General features: G+C 41.0%; 2 protein-coding genes across 3 annotated transcripts; both read left to right on the top strand.

Annotated features, from left to right (window-relative positions):
- The first annotated feature begins 262 nt into the window (after nucleotides 1–262).
- On the top strand, nucleotides 263–9,587 carry LOC132837665 (NLR family CARD domain-containing protein 3-like). Of its 2 annotated transcripts, XM_060857469.1 has the most exons (10): nucleotides 263–343; nucleotides 620–749; nucleotides 1,195–1,311; nucleotides 1,733–1,781; nucleotides 1,986–2,181; nucleotides 2,411–4,178; nucleotides 6,744–6,917; nucleotides 7,516–7,689; nucleotides 7,946–8,122; nucleotides 8,279–9,587. In XM_060857469.1, exons 2-10 carry the CDS (start codon nucleotides 697–699, stop codon nucleotides 8,367–8,369), a joined length of 2,799 nt encoding a protein of 932 aa, XP_060713452.1. In that variant the 5' UTR covers nucleotides 263–343; nucleotides 620–696; the 3' UTR covers nucleotides 8,370–9,587. The 2 variants fall into 2 exon arrangements, with proteins under 2 accessions (XP_060713452.1, XP_060713453.1); XM_060857470.1 differs by lacking the exon at nucleotides 6,744–6,917 and having other exon boundaries at nucleotides 8,279–9,586.
- Nucleotides 9,588–15,554: 5,967 nt separating this feature from the next.
- LOC132837684 (ankyrin repeat and LEM domain-containing protein 1-like) lies at nucleotides 15,555–18,679 on the top strand. Its single transcript, XM_060857499.1, is given in 5 exon segments — nucleotides 15,555–16,287; nucleotides 16,700–16,862; nucleotides 17,044–17,086; nucleotides 17,089–17,175; nucleotides 17,433–18,679. Coding segments are annotated over 5 exon segments (687 nt in total). The 5' UTR covers nucleotides 15,555–16,060; the 3' UTR covers nucleotides 17,600–18,679.
- Nucleotides 18,680–20,354: the final 1,675 nt, after the last annotated feature.

A 20,354-nucleotide genomic window follows, 5' to 3' on the forward strand; every position in this document is an offset into this window, starting at 1 on the left:
CCACTGAGCCCACTTGCCCAAGAAGAAATTGTAAGAGTGACATGTGATGGGCAGTGGGGACCACAAATGAAAACAATTTGGTGTAATATTTGTAGTCATGGGCGTCGGAACCATTAAATGTGGGTGGGACAGGACCTGCGCGCGTGTGTGTGTGTGTGTGTGCGTGTGTGTGTGTGCGTGCGTGCGTGTGTGTGTGTGTTTGTGCGTGTGCGTGTGTGTGTGTGTGTGTGTGTCTGCGTCACTGCCCTTCCCCCCTCTGCAGTATAAACTGTAATGAAAGTGAAAGTCAGCAGCTCCATTTAGTGTGGAGTGAAAACTAAAAGATTTCAGGAGTAAAAACACAGTGAGTATCTAAAGCTCTAATATATAAACACACTGAAGTGACACTAGATGCAGAAGAGTTTTGTGGGTTTGTACTGAAGCTTTAATGTACACAGGTTGTTTTATAACTTGATAGCGTGACTATTTCCTGTAAGTGAACTCTGTGCTGATTCAGGGTTTAATTTAAGCTTGCTGAGCTTATGAACTTATTATGATCTCAGTGTCACTTCCCAGACTGATAAAAAAGGGTGTAAGGTTTATTTTTTAACTACTGAAAACAATGTTTATGCGTGGTTAGTGAAACCACGAGAACCCCCTTTCAATAGGCTGGCTACGGACCTGACGTGTGTTCCGCTGTAATCTGGAGAAGGAGACATGACCTCCAACATGAGTGTGTCTGGAAAACAGGACTTAAAGAAAGACAAGAGGTGACTTACTTTTACATTCACCAGCAATAAATACACACCGTCTCATGGGAACACATCTGTATCTCTAAACACTCACTAGTTAACACAGGAACTCAACTTTGCTTTAAGGTGTTTAATAGCAGTGAATATATCACTGATCTGATCTAAGAACAGTTTAGACAAATCATTCACTGAGAGAAGAGTAAAAAGGACTGTGTAATGTGGAGCATAAGAGCAGCATAGCTTTGTGTCAGTGAACTCTACAGGCTTTAAGACCCAGCTGAGTCAGTTAGCTGTGATTGGGACTCCTGATATCAGTGTAATTCCTGACTTATGAGGCCTGTCTCCTGTTTGAATAAGTGTACAGACTGGATCTGAATTAAAAAGATGGAATTATTGGTGTTTAATGATGAACACATTGTTTAACAGTGCTGAGTATTAATTATTGCTGATATTTCTGTTCCAGAATGATGAAGAGAAAGAGATCAGACTCACCAGAACCCAGCTGTGTGTCCATGAAGAGTGACTGGTCAATGGATCTTCCATTTAACTTCAGAGACAGAGACAGTTCTACTGATGTGAGGTCAGTATAGTGAGGTGTTTTACAGCAGTGTTCCACCTGATCAAACTCACTCGTCTCATTATGAAGCCCTTCATGAGCTTTATCAGGTGTTGAAGCAGTAAAACACTAAACTGTTCAGTGCTGCAGCTCTCGGACTGGCAGTGAGGAAAAGTGCTTTAAGAGTTCAGTTCAGTCTGCAGTCCCTGAGCTGGAGGGTCTGTGGTGCTACAGAAGAACATTTACACCTGGGACATTAATGACAATATAAAGATTTTATTCATTTATTCAAACATTTGTTTCTAAACATGTTGAAATCCTGAAATCAGTGTATTGTGTTAAGAGGATAGTGTTAAATATCTATGTCTGTATTTATTAGTGTGTGATTTGTGCAGCTATGAATACATATAGTTCATATTACATGATGGGTTTTGTTTGTTCACAGACCACAAAAATCAAACATCAGCACAAATCAGCTGGACTCTATATTCAAGGTGTGTGTGTTGTTTTTAAAGTGTGTAATGTGTGTGTTGTGATCCCTTGTCATGTCTTGATGTGCATCAGCATTAAGGGTAATCAGTTGTATGAGTTTTAGATGTGATAATAAAAATAGACTTTTCTTCTTTTGATAAAATAAAAGCCTCTCTCACTGTGTAACATGATAATATTTAGATCTGTTCCTGTGTGTTTCTAACCAGGAGCTGGAACACAAAGTCATCACTCTGATAAAGAATGAGCTGAAGAGGTTTAGGAAGCTCCTGAGTCCAGCATGCACTGAGAGGGAGGTGGAGGATGAGGAGGATCTGCACAGTGTCAGAGATGGAGCGCTGAAGATCACACTGCACGTTCTGAAGAACATGAACCACACAGATCTCGCTAACACACTGCACAACAGTAAGAGCTCTGAGTCATGACTTTATTCCATCAGCTTCACTTTAGAGAGAGGAAATAGTTTTAGATATGAACACTTTTAGTTTTAAATGTAATTTTAATATCATGTTGTATCTGTTCATGGTCCAGCTTCAATAATATTTAGTACATCAGTCAGGAATTAATAGCAGTGTTTGTACGATTTTGCATTATAACTATTTATTACTAAACTAGATATTACTTTGTTTATTAGAACTCGACTCTGTGTATCAGCCAAAGTTGAAGTCCAAGCTGAGAGAGAAGTTTAAAAGAATTAATGAAGGAATCTCACAGCATGGAAGCTCAGCACTTCTGAATGAGATCTACACTGAGCTCTACATCACAGAGGGTTGGAGTGGAGACGTCACTAATGAACATGAGGTGAGACAGATTGAGGCAGCGTCCAGGAGACCAACACAGGAGACACCCATCAAATGTAATGAGATCTTTAAAGACAAGTCCATCAGAACTGTGCTGACTAAAGGAGTTGCTGGAATTGGAAAAACAGTCTCTGTGCAGAAGTTCATTCTGGACTGGGCTGAAGGAGAAGTAAATCAGGACGTCACCTTCATGTTTCCACTTCCCTTTAGAGAGCTGAATCTGATGAAGCAGCAAAATCTCAGTCTGATGAAACTTCTTCATCACTTTTTCCCAGAAATAAGAAAACTAGAATCAATAGACTGTGACTCCTACAAAGTGGTGTTGATCTTTGATGGTCTGGATGAGTGTCGACTTCCTCTAAATTTCCAGAAGAATGAGACATTGTGTGATGTGACAGAGTCAGCCTCAGTGGATGTGCTGCTGACGAACCTCATCAAGGGGAATCTGCTTTCCTCTGCTCTCCTCTGGATAACCACAAGACCAGGAGCAGCCAATCAGATCCCTCCTGAGTGTGTAGACCAGGTAACAGAGGTACGAGGCTTCAGTGATCCTCAGAAAGAGGAGTACTTCAGGAAGAGGATCAGTGATCAGAGACTGGCCAATAAAATCATCAGACACCTGAAGTCTTCAAGAAGCCTCTACATCATGTGTCACATCCCAGTCTTCTGCTGGATCTCAGCCACTGTTCTAGAGAGAATGTTGGGTGAAGCAGAGGGTGGAGAGATCCCCAAGACTCTGACTCAAATGTACACACACTTCCTGATATTTCAGATCAAACACAAGGACCAAAAGTACCATCAGAAATGTGACCCTGATCCTCAGCAGACCAGAGAGAGTATCATGGCACTGGGAAAACTGGCTTTCCACCAGCTGGAGAAAGGAAACCTGATCTTCTATGAGGAAGACCTGAGAGAGTGTGGCATTGATGTCAGAGAAGTGTCAGTGTACTCAGGAGTGTGTACCCAGATCTTCAGAGAGGAGTTTGGGCTTCACCTGGGGAAGGTGTTCAGCTTCGTACATCTGAGTGTTCAGGAGTTTCTGGCTGCTTTATACACATTTCTCTCCTTCATCAGCAGAAATGTAACAGAACATCAAACCTCTGATCTGTCTGATCTTTTCAGGAAGTTAAACATGTCTGATCTCCTCAGGAGTTCTGTGGACAAGGCCTTACAGAGTGAGAATGGACACCTGGACCTGTTCCTCCGCTTCCTTCTGGGTCTCTCACTGAAGACCAATCAAACTCTCCTACGAGACTTAATGCCACAGACAGGAAGCAGATCTCACAGCAAACAGGAAACAGTGGAGTACATCAAGGTGAAGATCAGGGAGAATCCATCTCCAGAGAAATCCATCAATCTGTTCCACTGTCTGAATGAACTGAATGATGATTCACTAGTGCAGGAAGTACAAACTTACCTGAACAGAGGAGGTTACAGACGTCTCAGTGACACCAGACTCTCTCCTGCTCAGTGGTCAGCTCTGGTGTTTGTGTTACTGACCTCAGAACAGGAGCTGGATGTGTTTGATTTGAGGAAATATGATCCATCAGATGAAGGTCTTCTGAGGCTGCTGCCAGTGGTCAAAGCCTCCAGAAAAGCTGAGTGAGTATTTTTATTTATAACTGTATTACTGCATGGTTTATTATTTTAATGTAACACTGAACTGCACTGTTTGGATTAATGTTAGTTAATAGTTCCTCTAATCATCTTTAAACAAACCTCTGGTACTTTTACAGAAGATTGTTTCACTTTTTACACTAACATGTTATATCTGAACTGAGGGCTGGGCCACATGGACAAAATCTTATAACATCATATGAGGCATTTTATAGCTTTTATATATGAATCATGAAAAATTAAGTGTTCTCTAAAATTTATGTAAAAATATCTCTACAAAATAACTGCATGCATTTAAGAACTAAAGACATTTCTGAACTAAACACCAGTGAAAGACTTTTTCTTTTCTGTTTATTTTGAAAGTGACATTTAACAAAACTCTCACAGATGAGAAAAACATCAGACTGACAAAATGGGATCAATATGGATAGAAAATATAAAAAGTAAATATTAAAACACTCTAATGTCCTTCAAGTATCTCTTTATGTTGAAGTTCCTCATCTTTTGTTGTGTGTGACACAGTGTTGTGGGGAGATTCACTCTGTCATGGCTTTTTTACTCAATTCTTCTTTCTAATAAAAATAAAACATAAATGCTTTTTAAATATTTAACCCAATACGAAGGAAAAACAAAAGTCTCCTTCAGTCTGCACTACTGCTAAACTTTACCAAGGACTGAGCTCGTGGTAAATAAAACATCAATCATCATTTTGGACCTCGACACATTGGACAGACGAAGTGGGAAAATGTTCAGCTTTATCGTTTTATTATGTTAGAAACAAGCTAGGCAGCTAACTCAGATGTGTGATGAAGATTTTCTTTCTCTAACACTGAACTGTTTGTAGAGGATGGAGTTTAAATGTGACTTTTTATATGAAGACTTTTATTTTGATGGGGTTCTTTTTTCTTTGCTTATCAAGTGTACAAGCAGGTAAAAAGAGAGAGGATGAATAATGTGTCACAGGTGAGTGTAGTGTCGTGACCGCTGTTATTAAAAAGTCCTGTTTTGTTCTACTTGGAGCTCGACAAAGACACCAAACTGTTAATGACCGATCACATTCTTGTTCTTGGGTCGTGATTGTTGTTAATCTGTTGTGGTTGAATTATAGACACAGTTTTTTGTCTGGTTCACTGCATCAGAAGATGGTGGATGTGGTAAAAACAGACGGTGAACACAAAGACGGTTGCACGTGACGGTCGGTCAGGTTTATCACCGTTACTGTTGAAGAGACGTCAGGTTTCGTTCTTTAGAAACTTTCTGTGGATTTTGGAGATTTTAAGCTGTGGACTGTGTTTGTATTTATAAGCAGCTGTAGTGAATCTATATTTTTGTTGTACAACATTAATAACAGACTGGTTTTGTTCTCTGTTCATCATTATGTACTGATAAAATATTACACATTGGTACACTACATTCTACCATGTCACTTATAGCCACCTGAAGCCCACCTACACAAATCCTTTAGTGTAACACACAGTAGTGTTGTGTTAGATTTTTACCTACAAGGTGGGTTAGATTTCCTGCTATGTGTATAGTCAGTGTTTTAGATTTAACAAACGAATGTCTGTATGTTGATCCATCTAAAGCTAATACTTGTGTATATACAGTGTCACTCATTTAAAGGTAAGAAGTTTGACTTTGTTTATTTCTGATGCTGTGTGCAGTCGTGCTGATGTGACGTCACTCTGTAAACAGGGAAGGAGCTCAGATTTGAGAAGAAAACCCCACGTTCACTTCTCAGTTGTGGAGGCATGAAAGACATGATCCCATTTACTCTGTGGAGAAAGAAGGGTTCACTAAGTTGTGTTGAAATAGTAACAGTGACATCTGTAGTAAACAGTACAATGTTCTTTCTAATATCCTTTATTTACATTGTTTATGATCGATGAGAGATTTTTACACCTCTATATTTTATAAAAAATACAAATCATGATCAAGAATCGTTTATAAAGTGAAAAACTGTAATCTTTCTCTTTAGTTTGGATGTGTTTGGACGTATGTGAACACACCACCTGTACTCAGGTCCACACCAAACACCTGAACCAGTGTGTGTGTAAAATCAGAGGTCTGGAGGTGACAGATTTGTACCTGTACGAGCACAGAGAACAACACACACCAACTGTTTTAGTGTCTCTGTGAAATCCAACATATAACTGAGTGTAAAGTACGACTAGTATTGTCATGTTATTAACTGGTAGTGTACAGCTGTATAATTCTTTATTTTCTGTAATAAAATGCACTGTATCTGCAGTGTTGGTTGTAGAAACTTGAACACAGATCAGAGTGTCGTGTTTGTAGGCTGCTCGCTCTCACATGTGTGTGTTATGTACATGACCTAATGGTCTTATAATAAATTGTAGCTGAGAGATTGTGGAGTGCAGAAAGACGTCCCTGCTCCTGTAAATGTGCTGATGTGGTGTCCTGTCCTCTGATTTGTGTGTGTGACACAAACACACTGACATTTCTGTTACATCTTCAACTTTAGCTGGATTATGGCTGTGTTTGTGTGTTTGAGATCAGTGTTCTGATATTTCATCATTTCTCTTCCAGTCTGCATGTGTGTAATCTGACAGAGGAAAGCTGTAGAGTTCTGTCCTCAGTTCTCAGCTCAAACTCCTCCAGTCTGAGAGAACTGGACCTGAGTGTCAATAAACTGCAGGATTCAGGAGTGAAGCTGCTCTCTGATGGACTGAAGAATCCACACTGTACACTGGAGATACTGAGGTACACACACACACACACACACACACACACACTCTCTCTCTCACACACACACACACAATACTGCTCCTATTTACAGTGAGGACAATAAATTAATTTCTCTGCTGTTATCTGTCCTCATGGAGCTGCTACCATTTTATAGACCTGTTTCTGTTGTTCAATGGGAGCAAAAATATTCCTGAAATGTTTGTAACACAAAGTAAAAGTGTGTACAATGTACACAGATCTACACACTGAACACACTGTAATGAAGCAGTAAAGGACAGTGTGTAAATGTGTAAATGTTCTCCAGCAGAACTTTCCCCAGAGCTGCTGAACACACTGTATGAAAATCTCTCTGCTAGAAATAAAGAGACGTGTTTGTTCAGAGTGACGTCTCTGTTATTATCTTCTTACAGAAAGTTAAATACATCGTCTCATATGAGCTGAGACACATTGATCTGTCCAAGAGCAGTCCAAGTTTATACACAGATGTTCATTTTAGATTTTTATCCTGATATTAGAACCTTGTGTTCAGGTAGACACTTTATTTCTCACTGATGGAAACACCTCAATTCACTATCAGACAAATAAATCAAACACTTTATCATTTCTCTTCCAGTCTGTGTCTCTGTAATCTGACAGAGGAAAGCTGTAGAGTTCTGTCCTCAGTTCTCAGCTCAAACTCCTCCAGTCTGAGAGAACTGGACCTGAGTAACAATAAACTGCAGGATTCAGGAGTGAAGCTGCTCTCTGATGGACTGAAGAATCCACACTGTACACTGGAGAAACTGAGGTACACACACACACACACACACACACACACACACACACACACACACACACACACACACACACACACAGAGTTTTAATAAACACTACAACATCCAGTTCTCCTCTGTGGTAACTGTAATTGTAGTGATCTGATATATTGTCATTGTTGTGTGTGTGAGATGGAGAGTAAATGTACTGTATATAAAGATTTTGTGTAGTTCATGTTTTCAATACTAAAACTGAGTGTGTTAAGTGTGAGAAGGTTTTCTTTCTTGTAGGATTCGTTACAGCAGTATTACAGATGAAGGTTGTGTTGCTCTGGCTTCAGCTCTGAGGTCAAACTCCTCATCACACCTGAGAGAACTGGATCTGAACAATAATAATCCAGGAGAATCAGGAGTGAAGCTGCTCTCTGATCTACTGAAGGATCCACACTGTAAACTGAAGACACTACAGTGAGTTACTGACTTACTGTCTCTTTACTGTATGATATTGAGTAATATTCACTGTGTGCTGTAAAATGTCACATCTAATGTGTGTATTTATGCTTCTGTTGTTCATAAGCAATGTGTTTAAATGTGTCTGTAATTCTGTCCTGTTGTGTTTTTCAGCATTAAGGGTAATAAACTCACCAGGTCTGGTGTATATGACAGGAGTCTCTCCTCAGACCTTTTTTCCAGGATAAATCAGTTATGGCGGTGAAGCGTTAGAACACGTCTCACATTTCCAGCCGTTTGGGAGCTGAATCATTCATATTTTATGAATATATTTTACAACAATTAATACAAGAGATTAAATTTATTTAACAACATATTTTACAATCCAAAGTTAAATCCTTCAGCATCTACACACAACACAGAGATATCATCACAGGACCTCTGCTTACTTTCTGAACTTGCTGAGTTCCTGTGCACGTTCTCCACAGTGTTTGTATGGGTTTCCTACAAGTTCTCTGGTTCAAAAACATGACAGGAGGCAGAGCAGCTACACACACTAAAGTGACCCTGTGTGTTTATGGAGCCTTAAACCTAGTTCCTTAAACATTATTGACCTAAGAGAAATGTATTCTTGCTTGATGAGGTCACGTGGCCGAGGAGCCAGAGGTCTGATTCGGATAATGAAGCTGCTGAGATGTGAAGATGTTCAAACTAACAATAAAACACAAAACACATCCGTCGTCGTTTATTTCTTACAAACATCTAAATTCTTCAAGTTGGCGGTTATTAACAGTGGTGAAGGTAAAGAATTACAACTACTCACGTTACTGTAATTACGTACAATTTTTTGGGGGTATTTGTACTTTTATGAGTATATTTTTAAGTCTATAATTTTACTTGTACTTCAGTACAAATTAAAATAAGTAATTTACTTTGTTATTTTAAAAATCACGATTCTGCATTTCGGTAGCCAATAAAAATATCTCATTAGTGATGATTCGGTTCACTGATTCTCGTTCAGCAAAATGAACGAATCTTTTTTCGAGTCATTTCGTTCACTTCAGCAGAATGTAATTAAAATGTTTCCGGCTCAGACCGCATTGCCTTAGTGTCTATGGTGCTGTCACGTCATGAACAAACCACTCGAAAGGTGAACTAATCTTTTCTGTTTAATGATCACATGCGCAGTCAACACAAAATGAATGAATCACTCCCCTAAAACGACTCGTTATTCTCGAGTCATGGTTCGTGAACGACACATCACTATATCTCATCTTAACGGACCAATAAAAAGCCTTGGATTTGAACGAAAAACTAAAGATTCAAAAGTGTTTTAGTGTCTTTTATAAAATGTCTTTTATAAAATGTCTTTTGTTGTCTGGATCTTGTCTGATTCAGCAGTTACTGATAATTCAATAAATATCACCAGCTAAAAATGTATTGAGATGTGTATATTGTATATTATAGCCACTAGAGGGCAGTGTAACGCTACCAATACAGTGATGTTGTGACTGTGTGTAACACCGTGAGCAGTTAATAAACGGGGTTCCGAACGGGATACTCAGTGTGTAAGTCTCATCAATACATGGTACCAGGATAAATGATTAAAAATGATGAATTCCATCCGTTCACCAGATGAATTAAAGTTGACAGGAAATATAAATAAAAACTGGGAAGTTTAGAACTTTATGCCCTCACTATTGGGTTGGATAGAACCGAACAAAGAAAGTTCACATTGCTGCTAACAGGTGGCTGGACCTGGTGCACTGGATGTGTATAACACGTTTGTCTTCATGGAAGAAGAAGAAAAACACAAGTATGATGCAGTCATTGAGAAATTTGAGCAATATTGTACACAGAGGAAAAATGAGACATATGAAAGGTTTGTCTTCAGAAACAGACTAGAAAAAGTGTCAGAATCCATCGAACAGTATGTCAGGGATTTAAGATTGAAAAGTCAGTCATGTCATTTAGGAACATTGAGTGACTCCATGATACATGATCAAATAGTCATTGGAGTACAAGATAAAAGAGTGAGGATGCAATTGTTAAAAGAGACAAACCTCACTGTAGAAAGGCCAATACAAATTTGCCAGGCCTCAGAACGCGATGAATGATGATGAAGCAACAATCTTCGTAGACTCAATCGAAGAGGAACAAATTACTCCAGGAGGAGAGCGGATGGCTCACATGGATGTAAACGGCACTGATGTCACATTAAAATTGGACACAGGGGCACAAGGTAAATATCCTCCCTATGAAAGACTTTCTGAGACTGAAAAGAAAACCAAAAATAAATCAAAGAAAAGTGCATCTGAAAATGTATGACAACAAAACTATACCTACAAAGGGAATAAGCATAGTCAGTCTATCCTACAAAGGAAAGAAGAAGGATGTGTTTTTGTACTTGTGGATGGAAACAGACAAGTTATTACTAGGGCTGAAATCGTGCATACAGTTTGGATTGATAAAGAGAGACCATGTTATAAACAAGGAAATGACAAAGATGCAACTACAGAAGGAATTACTCAGAATGACTGGATAAAAGAATACAAAGACGTTTTCAAAGGAATAGCCTGAAAAATTACCAGGAAAACACAAGATAAAGCTGAAGGTGAATCAGAACCGGTCACACATCCAGCAAGAAGGGTGACAGTAGCATTAAAAGAAAGACTGAGAGAGAAAATAAAAGTTCTGATAAAGGAAGGAATAATCAGAAAATAGAACCTAAAGAATAATAGTAGAAAACCAGATGGAGATCAAAGACTGTGTAAAGATCCAAAAGACTTAAACAAGGCCATCCAACGTGAGCACTACAGACTTCCAACAAAGTCAGACATTACTAGTGCAATGAGTGAAACATGTTATTTCTCCAAACTGGATGCCTCATCAGGATTTTACCAGATAGTGATAGATGAGGAAAGCACAAAATGATGCACCTTCAACACACCGTTTAGAAGGCATTGTTTCCAAAGGCTACCTTTTGGCATCAGCTCAGCAGCAGAAGATTTCAACAAAACTGTGCAACAGCTTTTTGATGGAATAGAAGGAGTCAGAGTCTTCATTGATGATGTAGTGGTATGGGGCCCTCAACAGAAGAGCATGATGAAAGACTTAACAAGGTATTGGATCAAGCACAAAGTCTTCTTCTTCTTCTTTCGGCTTTTCCCTTCAGGGGTCGCCACAGCGAATCATCTCTCTCCACCTAACCCTATCTTCTGCATCCTCAACACTTGCACCCACTAGCTTCAAATCCTCATTAATTGCATCCATATACCTCCTCTTTGGCCTTCCTCTTTGCCTCCTGCCTGGCAGCTCCATGTCCAACATTCTCCTACCAATGTACTCACTCTCCCTCCTCTGAACATGTCCAAACCATCTTAATCTCGCCTCCCTAACTTTGTCCCCCAAACGTCCAACATGGGCTGTCCCTCTGATGTACTCGTTCCTAATCCTGTCCAATCTTGTCACACCCAAAGAGAACCTCAACATCTTCAGTTCGGCTACCTCAAGCTCTGACTCCTGTCTCTTCTTCAGTGACACTGTCTCTAAACCATACAGCACGGCCGGTCTCACCACTGTCCTGTACACCTTCCCCTTGATTCTTGCTGATATTTTCCTATCACACAGAACTCCTGACACCTTTCTCCACCCACTCCAACCTGCCTGCACTCGCTTCTTTACTTCTTTCCCACTCTCTCCATTACTCTGGACTGTTGACCCCAAGTACTTAAACTCCTGTACCTTCTTCACCTCTTCACCCTGTAACCTTACTGTTCCACTTCCCTCCCTTTCATTCACACACATGTACTCAGTCTTACTACGACTGACTTTCATTCCTCTTCTCTCCAGCGCAAACCTCCACCTCTCCAGGTTTTCCTCCACCTGCTCCCTGCTCTCACTACAGATCACAATGTCATCTGCAAACATCATCGTCCAAGGAGACTCCTGTCTGACCTCCTCTGACAACTGGTCCATCACTATAGCAAACAGGAAGGGGCTCAGAGCCGATCCCTGATGCAGTCCCACCTCCACTGTGAACTCCTCTGTCTGACCTACAGCACACCTCACCACTGTCCTGCTCCTCTCATACATGTCCTGCACCACTCTGACATACTTCTCTGCTACTCCTGACTTCCTCATACAGTACCACAGCTCTTCTTGGCACCCTGTCATACGCTTTCTCTAAGTCTACAAACACACAGTGCAACTCCCTCTGACCATCCCTATACTTCTCCATCAACATTCTCAGAGCAAAAATTGCATCTGTTGTGCTCTTTCTGGGCATGAAGCCATACTGCTGCTCACAAATTTCCACCACCTTCCTTAACCTAGCTTCCACTACTCTTTCCCACAACTTCATTGTATGGCTCATCAACTTTATCCCCCTATAGTTGCTGCAACTCTGCACGTCACCCTTATTCTTAAAGATCGGCACTAACACACTCCTTCTCCATTCCTCAGGCATCCTCTCACTTTCTAATACCCTGTTGAACAAACTAGTTAAAAATTCCACTGCTGCCTCTCCTAGACACTTCCAGACCTCTACCGGGATGTCGTCAGGACCAACTGCCTTTCCACTTTTCATCCTCTTCAAAGCCTTCCTGACTTCATCCTTTCTAATCTTATCTACTTCCTGTTCCACAAAGTTCACCCCTTCTACTCTTTTTTCCCTCTGATTTTCCTCATTCATCAGCTCCTCAAAGTATTCCTTCCATCTCCTCTGTACACTCTCCTCACTTGTGAGCACCCTTCCATCTCTATCCTTAATAATTCTAACTTGCTGCACATCCTTCCCATCTCGATCCCTCTGTCTAGCTAACCTGTACAAGTCCTTCTCTCCTTCTCTAGTGTCTAACCTAGTGTACAACTCTTCATATGCCTTCTGCTTGGCCTTAGACACCTCCCTCTTCACTCTGCGCTGTAACTCCTTGTATTCCTGTCTATTCTCTTCAGTCCTGTCCATATCCCACTTCTTCTTGGCTAATCTCTTCCTCTGGATACTATCCTGAACTTCCTCATTCCACCACCAAGTCTCCTTATCTTCTTTCCTCCTTCCAGATGACAGACCCAGCACCTTTCTCCCTGTCTCCCTGATCACTTCTGCTGTAGTTTCCCAGTCATCCGGCAGCACTACCTGACCACCCAGAGCCTGTCTCAACTTCTGTCTAAATTCCTCACAACATTCCTCCTTTTTCAGCTTCCACCACTTAGTTTTCTTCTCTATCTTTGACCTCTTCCTCTTACAGACCATCAGAGTCATCCTACACACCACCATCCTATGCTGTCTGGCTACACTCTCTCCCACTACCACTTTACAGTCACTAATCTCTTTCAGATTGCCTCTTCTACAAAGGATGTAGTCTACCTGTGTTCTCCTACCTCCACTCTTGTAAGTCACTCTATGTTCCTCCCTCTTCTGAAAATATGTGTTAACCACAGCCATGTCCATCCTCTTAGCAAAGTCTACTACCATCTGTCCTTCAAGGTTCCTTTCCTTAACTCCAAACTTGCCCATCACCTCCTCATCACCTGTGTTCCCCTCACCAACATGTCCATTAAAATCCGCTCCTATCACCACTCTCTCACCCGTGGGAATACTCTCAATCACCTCATCGAATTCACACCAGAATCTCTCTTTCTCCTCTAACTCACAACCTACCTGCGGGGCATAACCACTAACAACATTCAACATCACCCCTTCAATCTCTAACTTCAGACTCATCACCCTGTCTGACACTCTCTTCACCTCCAGAACATTCCTCACAAACTCCTCCTTCAGGATCACACCTACCCCATTTCTCTTACTATCCACACCATAATAAAACAGCTTGAATCCTGCTCCTATACTACGAGCCTTGCTACCCTTCCACTTGGTCTCCTGTACACACAGTATATCCACCTTCCTTCTCTCCATCATATCAGCCAGCTCTCTACCTTTCCCTGTCATAGTACCAACATTCAGAGTCCCTATTCTCAGTCCTACACTCTTACCTTTCCTCTTCTCTCTCTGTCTGTGCACTCTCCTCCCTCCTCTACTCCTTCGACCAACAGTAGCCCAATTTCCACCGGCGCCCTGTAGGTCAACGGCGCCGATGGCGGTCGTTGTTAACCCGGGCCTCGACCGATCCGGTATGAAATTCTTACTGACAACTCGCATGGTTAGATTTGGCAATGTTTTATGCCGGATGCCCTTCCTGACGCAACCCTCTCTATTTATCCGGTCTTGGGACCGGCACAGAAGTCACTGGACTGTGACCCCCATGGCTAGATTGATCAAGCACAAAGTAATGGATTAAAGTTGAATAAAAACAAATGCCAGTCCGGAGTAAGAGAAATCACTTACCTGGGAGAAAGACTGTCTGAAGAAGGAATACAACCAGACAAAGAAATCAGAGCAATAGACAAAATGCCAGAGCCAAGAGACAAAAAAGTCCTGCAAAGAGACTTAGGGTTAATAAACTACTAAGGAAAATTTGTTCCAAATCTGTCAGCAAATACAAAGTCACTGAGAAGCTTGTTAGAAACAGACACCGTGTGTCAGTGGAACGACGAGCAGGCAAAAGAGTGGTCATGGTTAAAAAGCAGTTTAACAAGAGAACCTGTTTTGAATTTTTATGACCAGGAAAAGCCTCTAAAGGTCTCTACAGATTAGGGTTGGGAACCGAGAACCGGTTCTTATTCAGAACCGCTTCTGTTTTTTAACAGGAACCGGAACCGCACGAAATTTTTTAGTTTCGGTTCCAAACGTGGTTCCGATGAGTTGACGGGCAAAGCGCTGTGAGCGGTCACTTTAAATAGCCACGTCTTACCTCATGAATATTAATTATTTTACAGTCACGCAACCAAATTAACGCAGTTTACCACAGAAATCAGTCACTCGCGCTGCTGTGCTGAGGTACGCTTTGTGTTAAACATGTCTAAAAATAAGTGTGGAGTAATTTCCAAAGCTTTCCCAACAAGGAAGCAAATCTACTCCATCATAAAAAAAAAAAAAAAAACACATTTTCCAAAAATAAATGTTGTGGTACAACTATCAGGACATCAGTGATGTGTGATCTGAGTTTGGTGACAGTACAGTGTATTACAGTGATGTGTGTGAGCTGGTGACAGTACAGTGTATTACAGTAAAGTTATTGACTGTTTTTTGTTTTCGCTTTTCGGGTTTTGCACTTTGCTGACGGTCCCTTGGAATCTGTCTCTTAGGTGTTCACACATAGAGACTTATGATTTTGTCCAACGCAGAGGAAAGCTGATATTGAGGAAACTTGGGTTGTAGCTGCCTCTCTACATTACTATAAAAAAGAGGCGTTATTTGTGTAATAAGAGTGTTTAGGTCAGGAGTTATTGATTCTGGAAATTCGAATCTGTGAATATGGAGCCAACTTTACTTAAGTCCCTCTGAGAGGGTTTTCTCCACAGCTGGAGATACAATAAGCCAGGAAAGGTCTCGTCTTCTCCCAGAGAAAGCAGACATGTTAATTTTTCTTCAGAAAAATTGCTAACTGTTTTGGTAAGTTGTAATTCTGAATGTTAAATTTGATGTTGGATTTATTTAAATTGATATGAATTGAAATGCTCTGTTTAAAATATTTAAAGAGTGATTAATAAACACAAATGGAATTGTTTAAGTATTGTGCATTATTTTTCACATTTCTTTTATTATGGAATCGGAATCAGAACCGGGAATCGTAAGGCAGAACTGGAACCGGAATCGGAACCGGAAAATTCCTTTTGATACCCAACCCTATGCAGGAGCGTGTAAGAGGAACGATGCTCGCGCTGTTGCACCAGTGGTTGTTCACCATCAGACACACTCCACCGCCGCTTGACTTCCCCGACTCCAGTGTTCTGTCCATGCGATGAACCGAGAAAAACTCGGCCGGCTGGATGTTGTGATCCAGTACCGCTGGGTTCAGCCATGTCTTGGTGAAGCAGAGAAGGTTGCAGTCCCGAATGTCCCTCTGGAACTTGACCTTTGCCCTGAGGTCGTCGAGCTTGTTTTCCAGAGACTGGACGTTGGCTAACAGGATACTAGGCAAGGGAGCGCGGTTTGCGCGTCCCCTCAGCCTGTTTCTGATGCCAACTTGTTTCCCTCGCGGACGCCGGTGTGGGTCACGTCCTTTGTTCCCCCTCAGGATCTCGCTCGGCCAGCATGGGTCCGAGTTTAAAAACGGCAATGGGTGAGTTTGTTGTACACCATTAGATATTGGTGTAAAGCCCACACAAACCCAGCAGGTAAAGCTCACACAAACCCAGCAGGTAAAGCTCACACAAACCCAGCAGGTAAAGCCCAAAATCAAGTTTCCTTGATCTCAGTCCCAGGAAAAAAGAGGTTATTTTTTTGGTTTATGATATAAAAAGGTAACATGGGGGATGTGGTAGCTCAGTGTCTGAGGTGTTGGACTGTTGAGGTCCACCAAACTGACACTGATGGGCCCTTGAGCAAGGCCCTTAACTCTCAGTTACTCAGTTGTATAAAATGAGAAAAACGTTAGTCGCCCTGGACAAGAGCATCTGCCAGATGCTGCGAATGTGACATGAAGTTTACAGCGGCACCATAAATAATCCTGTGTAACGTGTTTCTGTGTCCAGAGTGACGAAGAACCTACCGTACCGCAGCCAGTCGCTGACGCCTCATGAGTGTTTCCAGACTTTCATCAGCTCCATTTTCTACGTGGGTAAAGGCAAACGCTCGCGACCCTACAGCCACCTGTACGAAGCTCTGGAGTACTTCAAAGGAGACAAATCATCCAAGGTACGATACTGTAGAGAAGAACAGGAAGTTAAGTGCTAACATCAGGAACGGTTCGTTATCTGATCTGGACAGAATCCTGAAGAACCTGCAAATTCAGGAGAGAACAAATCAGCTGACTGAAATTCTTGGCTAATCAGCTGTATTCTAACACCATGGCGTTTTGTTTCGTGGTGTTTAACAGAAACTCAGCTCGAAGGTGCAGCACATCTTGCAGGTGTGGAACTGCGCCACGGCGTCATCTCGCTGCACTGCTTCCAGAACGTCATTCCTGTGGAGGCGTACACGCGAGAGGCCTGCATGGTGGACGCCATCGGTACAAACACTGTGGTCATGTGATCAGTGATATTAAACAGACTGTAACATCAGGATCTCTCTCTCCCCCTCCCTCTTTCTCTCCCTCTGTCTGTCTCCCTCTGTCTGTCTCTCTCTCTCTCTCCCCCTCCCTCCCTCTTTCTTTCTTTTTCTCTCTCTGTCTCCCTTTCTTTATTTTTCTCTCTGTCTCCCTTTCTTTCTTTCTCGCTCTCTCTCTCTCTCTGTGAACTGCGGTGTAAATGTTTTTTTCCCCCTCAGGTCTGAAGATGCTGACCAATCAGAAGCGAGGGGATTATTATGGGATGGTCTCCACCTGGCCTGCGAAGCGTCAGCGTGAGCTTGGGGTTCACCTGCTGTACAGAGCCATGCAGATCTTCCTGGCTGAGGGAGAGAGACAGCTCCGACCGGCCGACATCAGGCGATGAAGTCACACGCCGTCTGAACCACACTGAGCATTTAGAGCGCACTTTGGGTTCATTCATGCAGTTAGGTTCAAAATAACGAGTGCACTACAGAGATTGTCATCATCAGTCATCAAACACTGTACCTGCTACGGTACTAGTGACCTGCTCGCTATTCCCTAGGGTACAGTATTTAGGCATTTACCCCAAGCAGTGCATCATGGGATATCCTCCTGGGATAGTGGGTAGTTCCTAAAGTGAACAGTCACATGGGAAAAGACCACTGAAAGCTCATAAATGTGCTTTAATATTGTTTATAATGTTATAAATGTCTTAAATCTGTGCTGCTGGGTTTTTTAAATTACTGGATAAATATTAATGTTTATGGATTGTAAATGATGACGATGTGATGAATGATGAATCTTATAACTGGAAAAAACTGCAACCTGCTGTACGAAGAGACACACACTTGTATTAAAAAACTCAACATAATGAATTTTAAGTTAAAGATTAGAACGATCGTTGTGGAAAAACACTTATATAATAAATAATAATGACTATGCTTTAAACACACACACACACAGCTGTAGTGATTTATTTAATCCTGCAGTGATTTCGATATTCATTCATCAGATTTTGGAACAGTGTTAGGGAGGAACTGCTGCTCTTACATCTTTTTTTTTTATTTAAAACTTATAATTACATTAAAATAACTCTTCACGGATAAACGTGAAACAGCATGAAGAACTTCGTCTGGATAAAGTTCTGGATCGTCGTGGCTCAGTGTCACTCGAGGTGGACTTTGTAAACGTTGTATGATGTGTGAGTTAGTGTTCATTTTTTTCTACTCTTATAAAACGTATGTGTCACCTAGTTGTGTGTCTGTGTGTAGTAGGATGTGCCATTTAAATATTTCTGTTGAATATTCATGCAAATGAATTCAGTTTTTTTTATGTGTAATGTGAAACAAAAGCGAGGAATCTTAACATTTACAGCAAACATTTCATTTCACTTCACTCACCAGGAGCTCACAGTTACACCGATGTCTTATTGTGAAATCAACAGTACTTTTACTCTTCTGTATTAAAATACAAGGATTTGGGGTTTTGTTTGTGTCAGTGTTTTATGTCGTTTCGTGTTGGTGATTTCGTTCATCTTTTTTGACTTTTTAAACCCTGACAGCAGTCTTTAATCACTAGGAAATAATAATAAAATCTTAGTCATGAGCTACATGAGAGCAGTAATGTGAGCTCAGGACCAGACCACCTTCACTGCACCTCACATCCACCGTGTCTCTCACTCGTGTTTCTACATAATGACATCAGTATACAACATTCCTGTGGGTTTTCTTGGCTCATTAATACTCATCACATATTAATCGTTATTGGTGCTGATCGTGTGTCTCCCTTTAGGAGCACAACTCATCATCTTCTGATGGTTACATCCAGCATGTTAAAGCACCATGGAACAAAGCAGAAGTTGTCAGTTGTTCAGTGTTCTTCAGTCTCTGGACCTGAATCCAGTAGAACACCTTTGGGATGTAACAGAACAGAAGATTCTTAAGATTCTTGTTTCAATAACCAGTACACAGAAACTCTCACACTTCAGCTTCCATTTAGAGGGATGTACTGTTACTAGTAGCTCGACAGTGAAAGACCTGAGTGTTTATTAGACAGTAACTTGTCTTTAAAATCATATCACCATATTACAAACACAGCCTTCTTCCACCTTAGAAATATTGCCAAGCTGAGAAACATTCTGTCTGTATCTGATGCTGAGAAGCTAGTTCATGCTTTCATGACCTCTAGACTGGACTATTGTAATGCATTACTAGGTGGTTGTCCTGCATCTTTAATAAATAGGCTACAGTTAGTCCAAAATGCAGCTGCCAGAGTTCTCACTAGGACACGAAAGTATGACCATATAACCCCAATTTTATCATCTCTACACTGGCTACCTGTTAAGTTTAGAATCAATTACAAACTGCTGCTACTTACGTACAAGGCTCTTAATGGTTTAGCTCCCATGTATCTAACTAGTCTTCTAACACGTTACAATCCTTCACATTCTCTGAGATCACAAAACTCAGGACTTCTGGTAACACACACTTTCCCAGTTTAAATGTAGATTAAAAACTCATCTCTTTAGTCAGACGTACACATAATACATCCCATAATATTGTGCTCTATTATATCAGACCAAATGCACATTATCATCTAGTGCTTCTTAATATTATGAATATTATTATCTTCTCTCTTTCTACCATCACGAGGCATCCAGAAATTGTACCAGCTCTGATTGTCTTCCGTGTGATGAACATTTTGGACCTCCACTGAGACGAGGCCGACTCTGTGATGATCCTGAGACATCTAGAGATCTACCAGCTCCAGTTAGACTCTGTGATACTAAAGAGGAGATGTGAACTCCATGTGATCTTTTACATCAATACAACATTTATCACACTGTATATTTATAATCACACCCCCAGTGTCACCCAGATGAGGATGAGTTTCCCCTTTGTGTCTGGTTCCTCTCAAGGTTTCTTCCTTTACCATCTAAGGGAGTTTTTCCTCCCCACAGTCACCTGAGTCACCTCAGACTTGCTCATTAGGGATAAATACATACACATTTAAATACAAGTCTAATATTAATCTTGAATTTTGTATTATATTAATCTTTATATTAACCTTTTGTTCTATGTTTATTTCTGTAAAGCTGCTTTGAGATGATGCCAACTGTAAAAAGCGCTATAAAAATTAAACTGAATTGAATTGAAGAT

The sequence above is a fragment of the Tachysurus vachellii genome, chromosome 21, assembly GCF_030014155.1.
Source record: "Tachysurus vachellii isolate PV-2020 chromosome 21, HZAU_Pvac_v1, whole genome shotgun sequence".
NCBI classification, from domain to species: domain Eukaryota; kingdom Metazoa; phylum Chordata; class Actinopteri; order Siluriformes; family Bagridae; genus Tachysurus; species Tachysurus vachellii.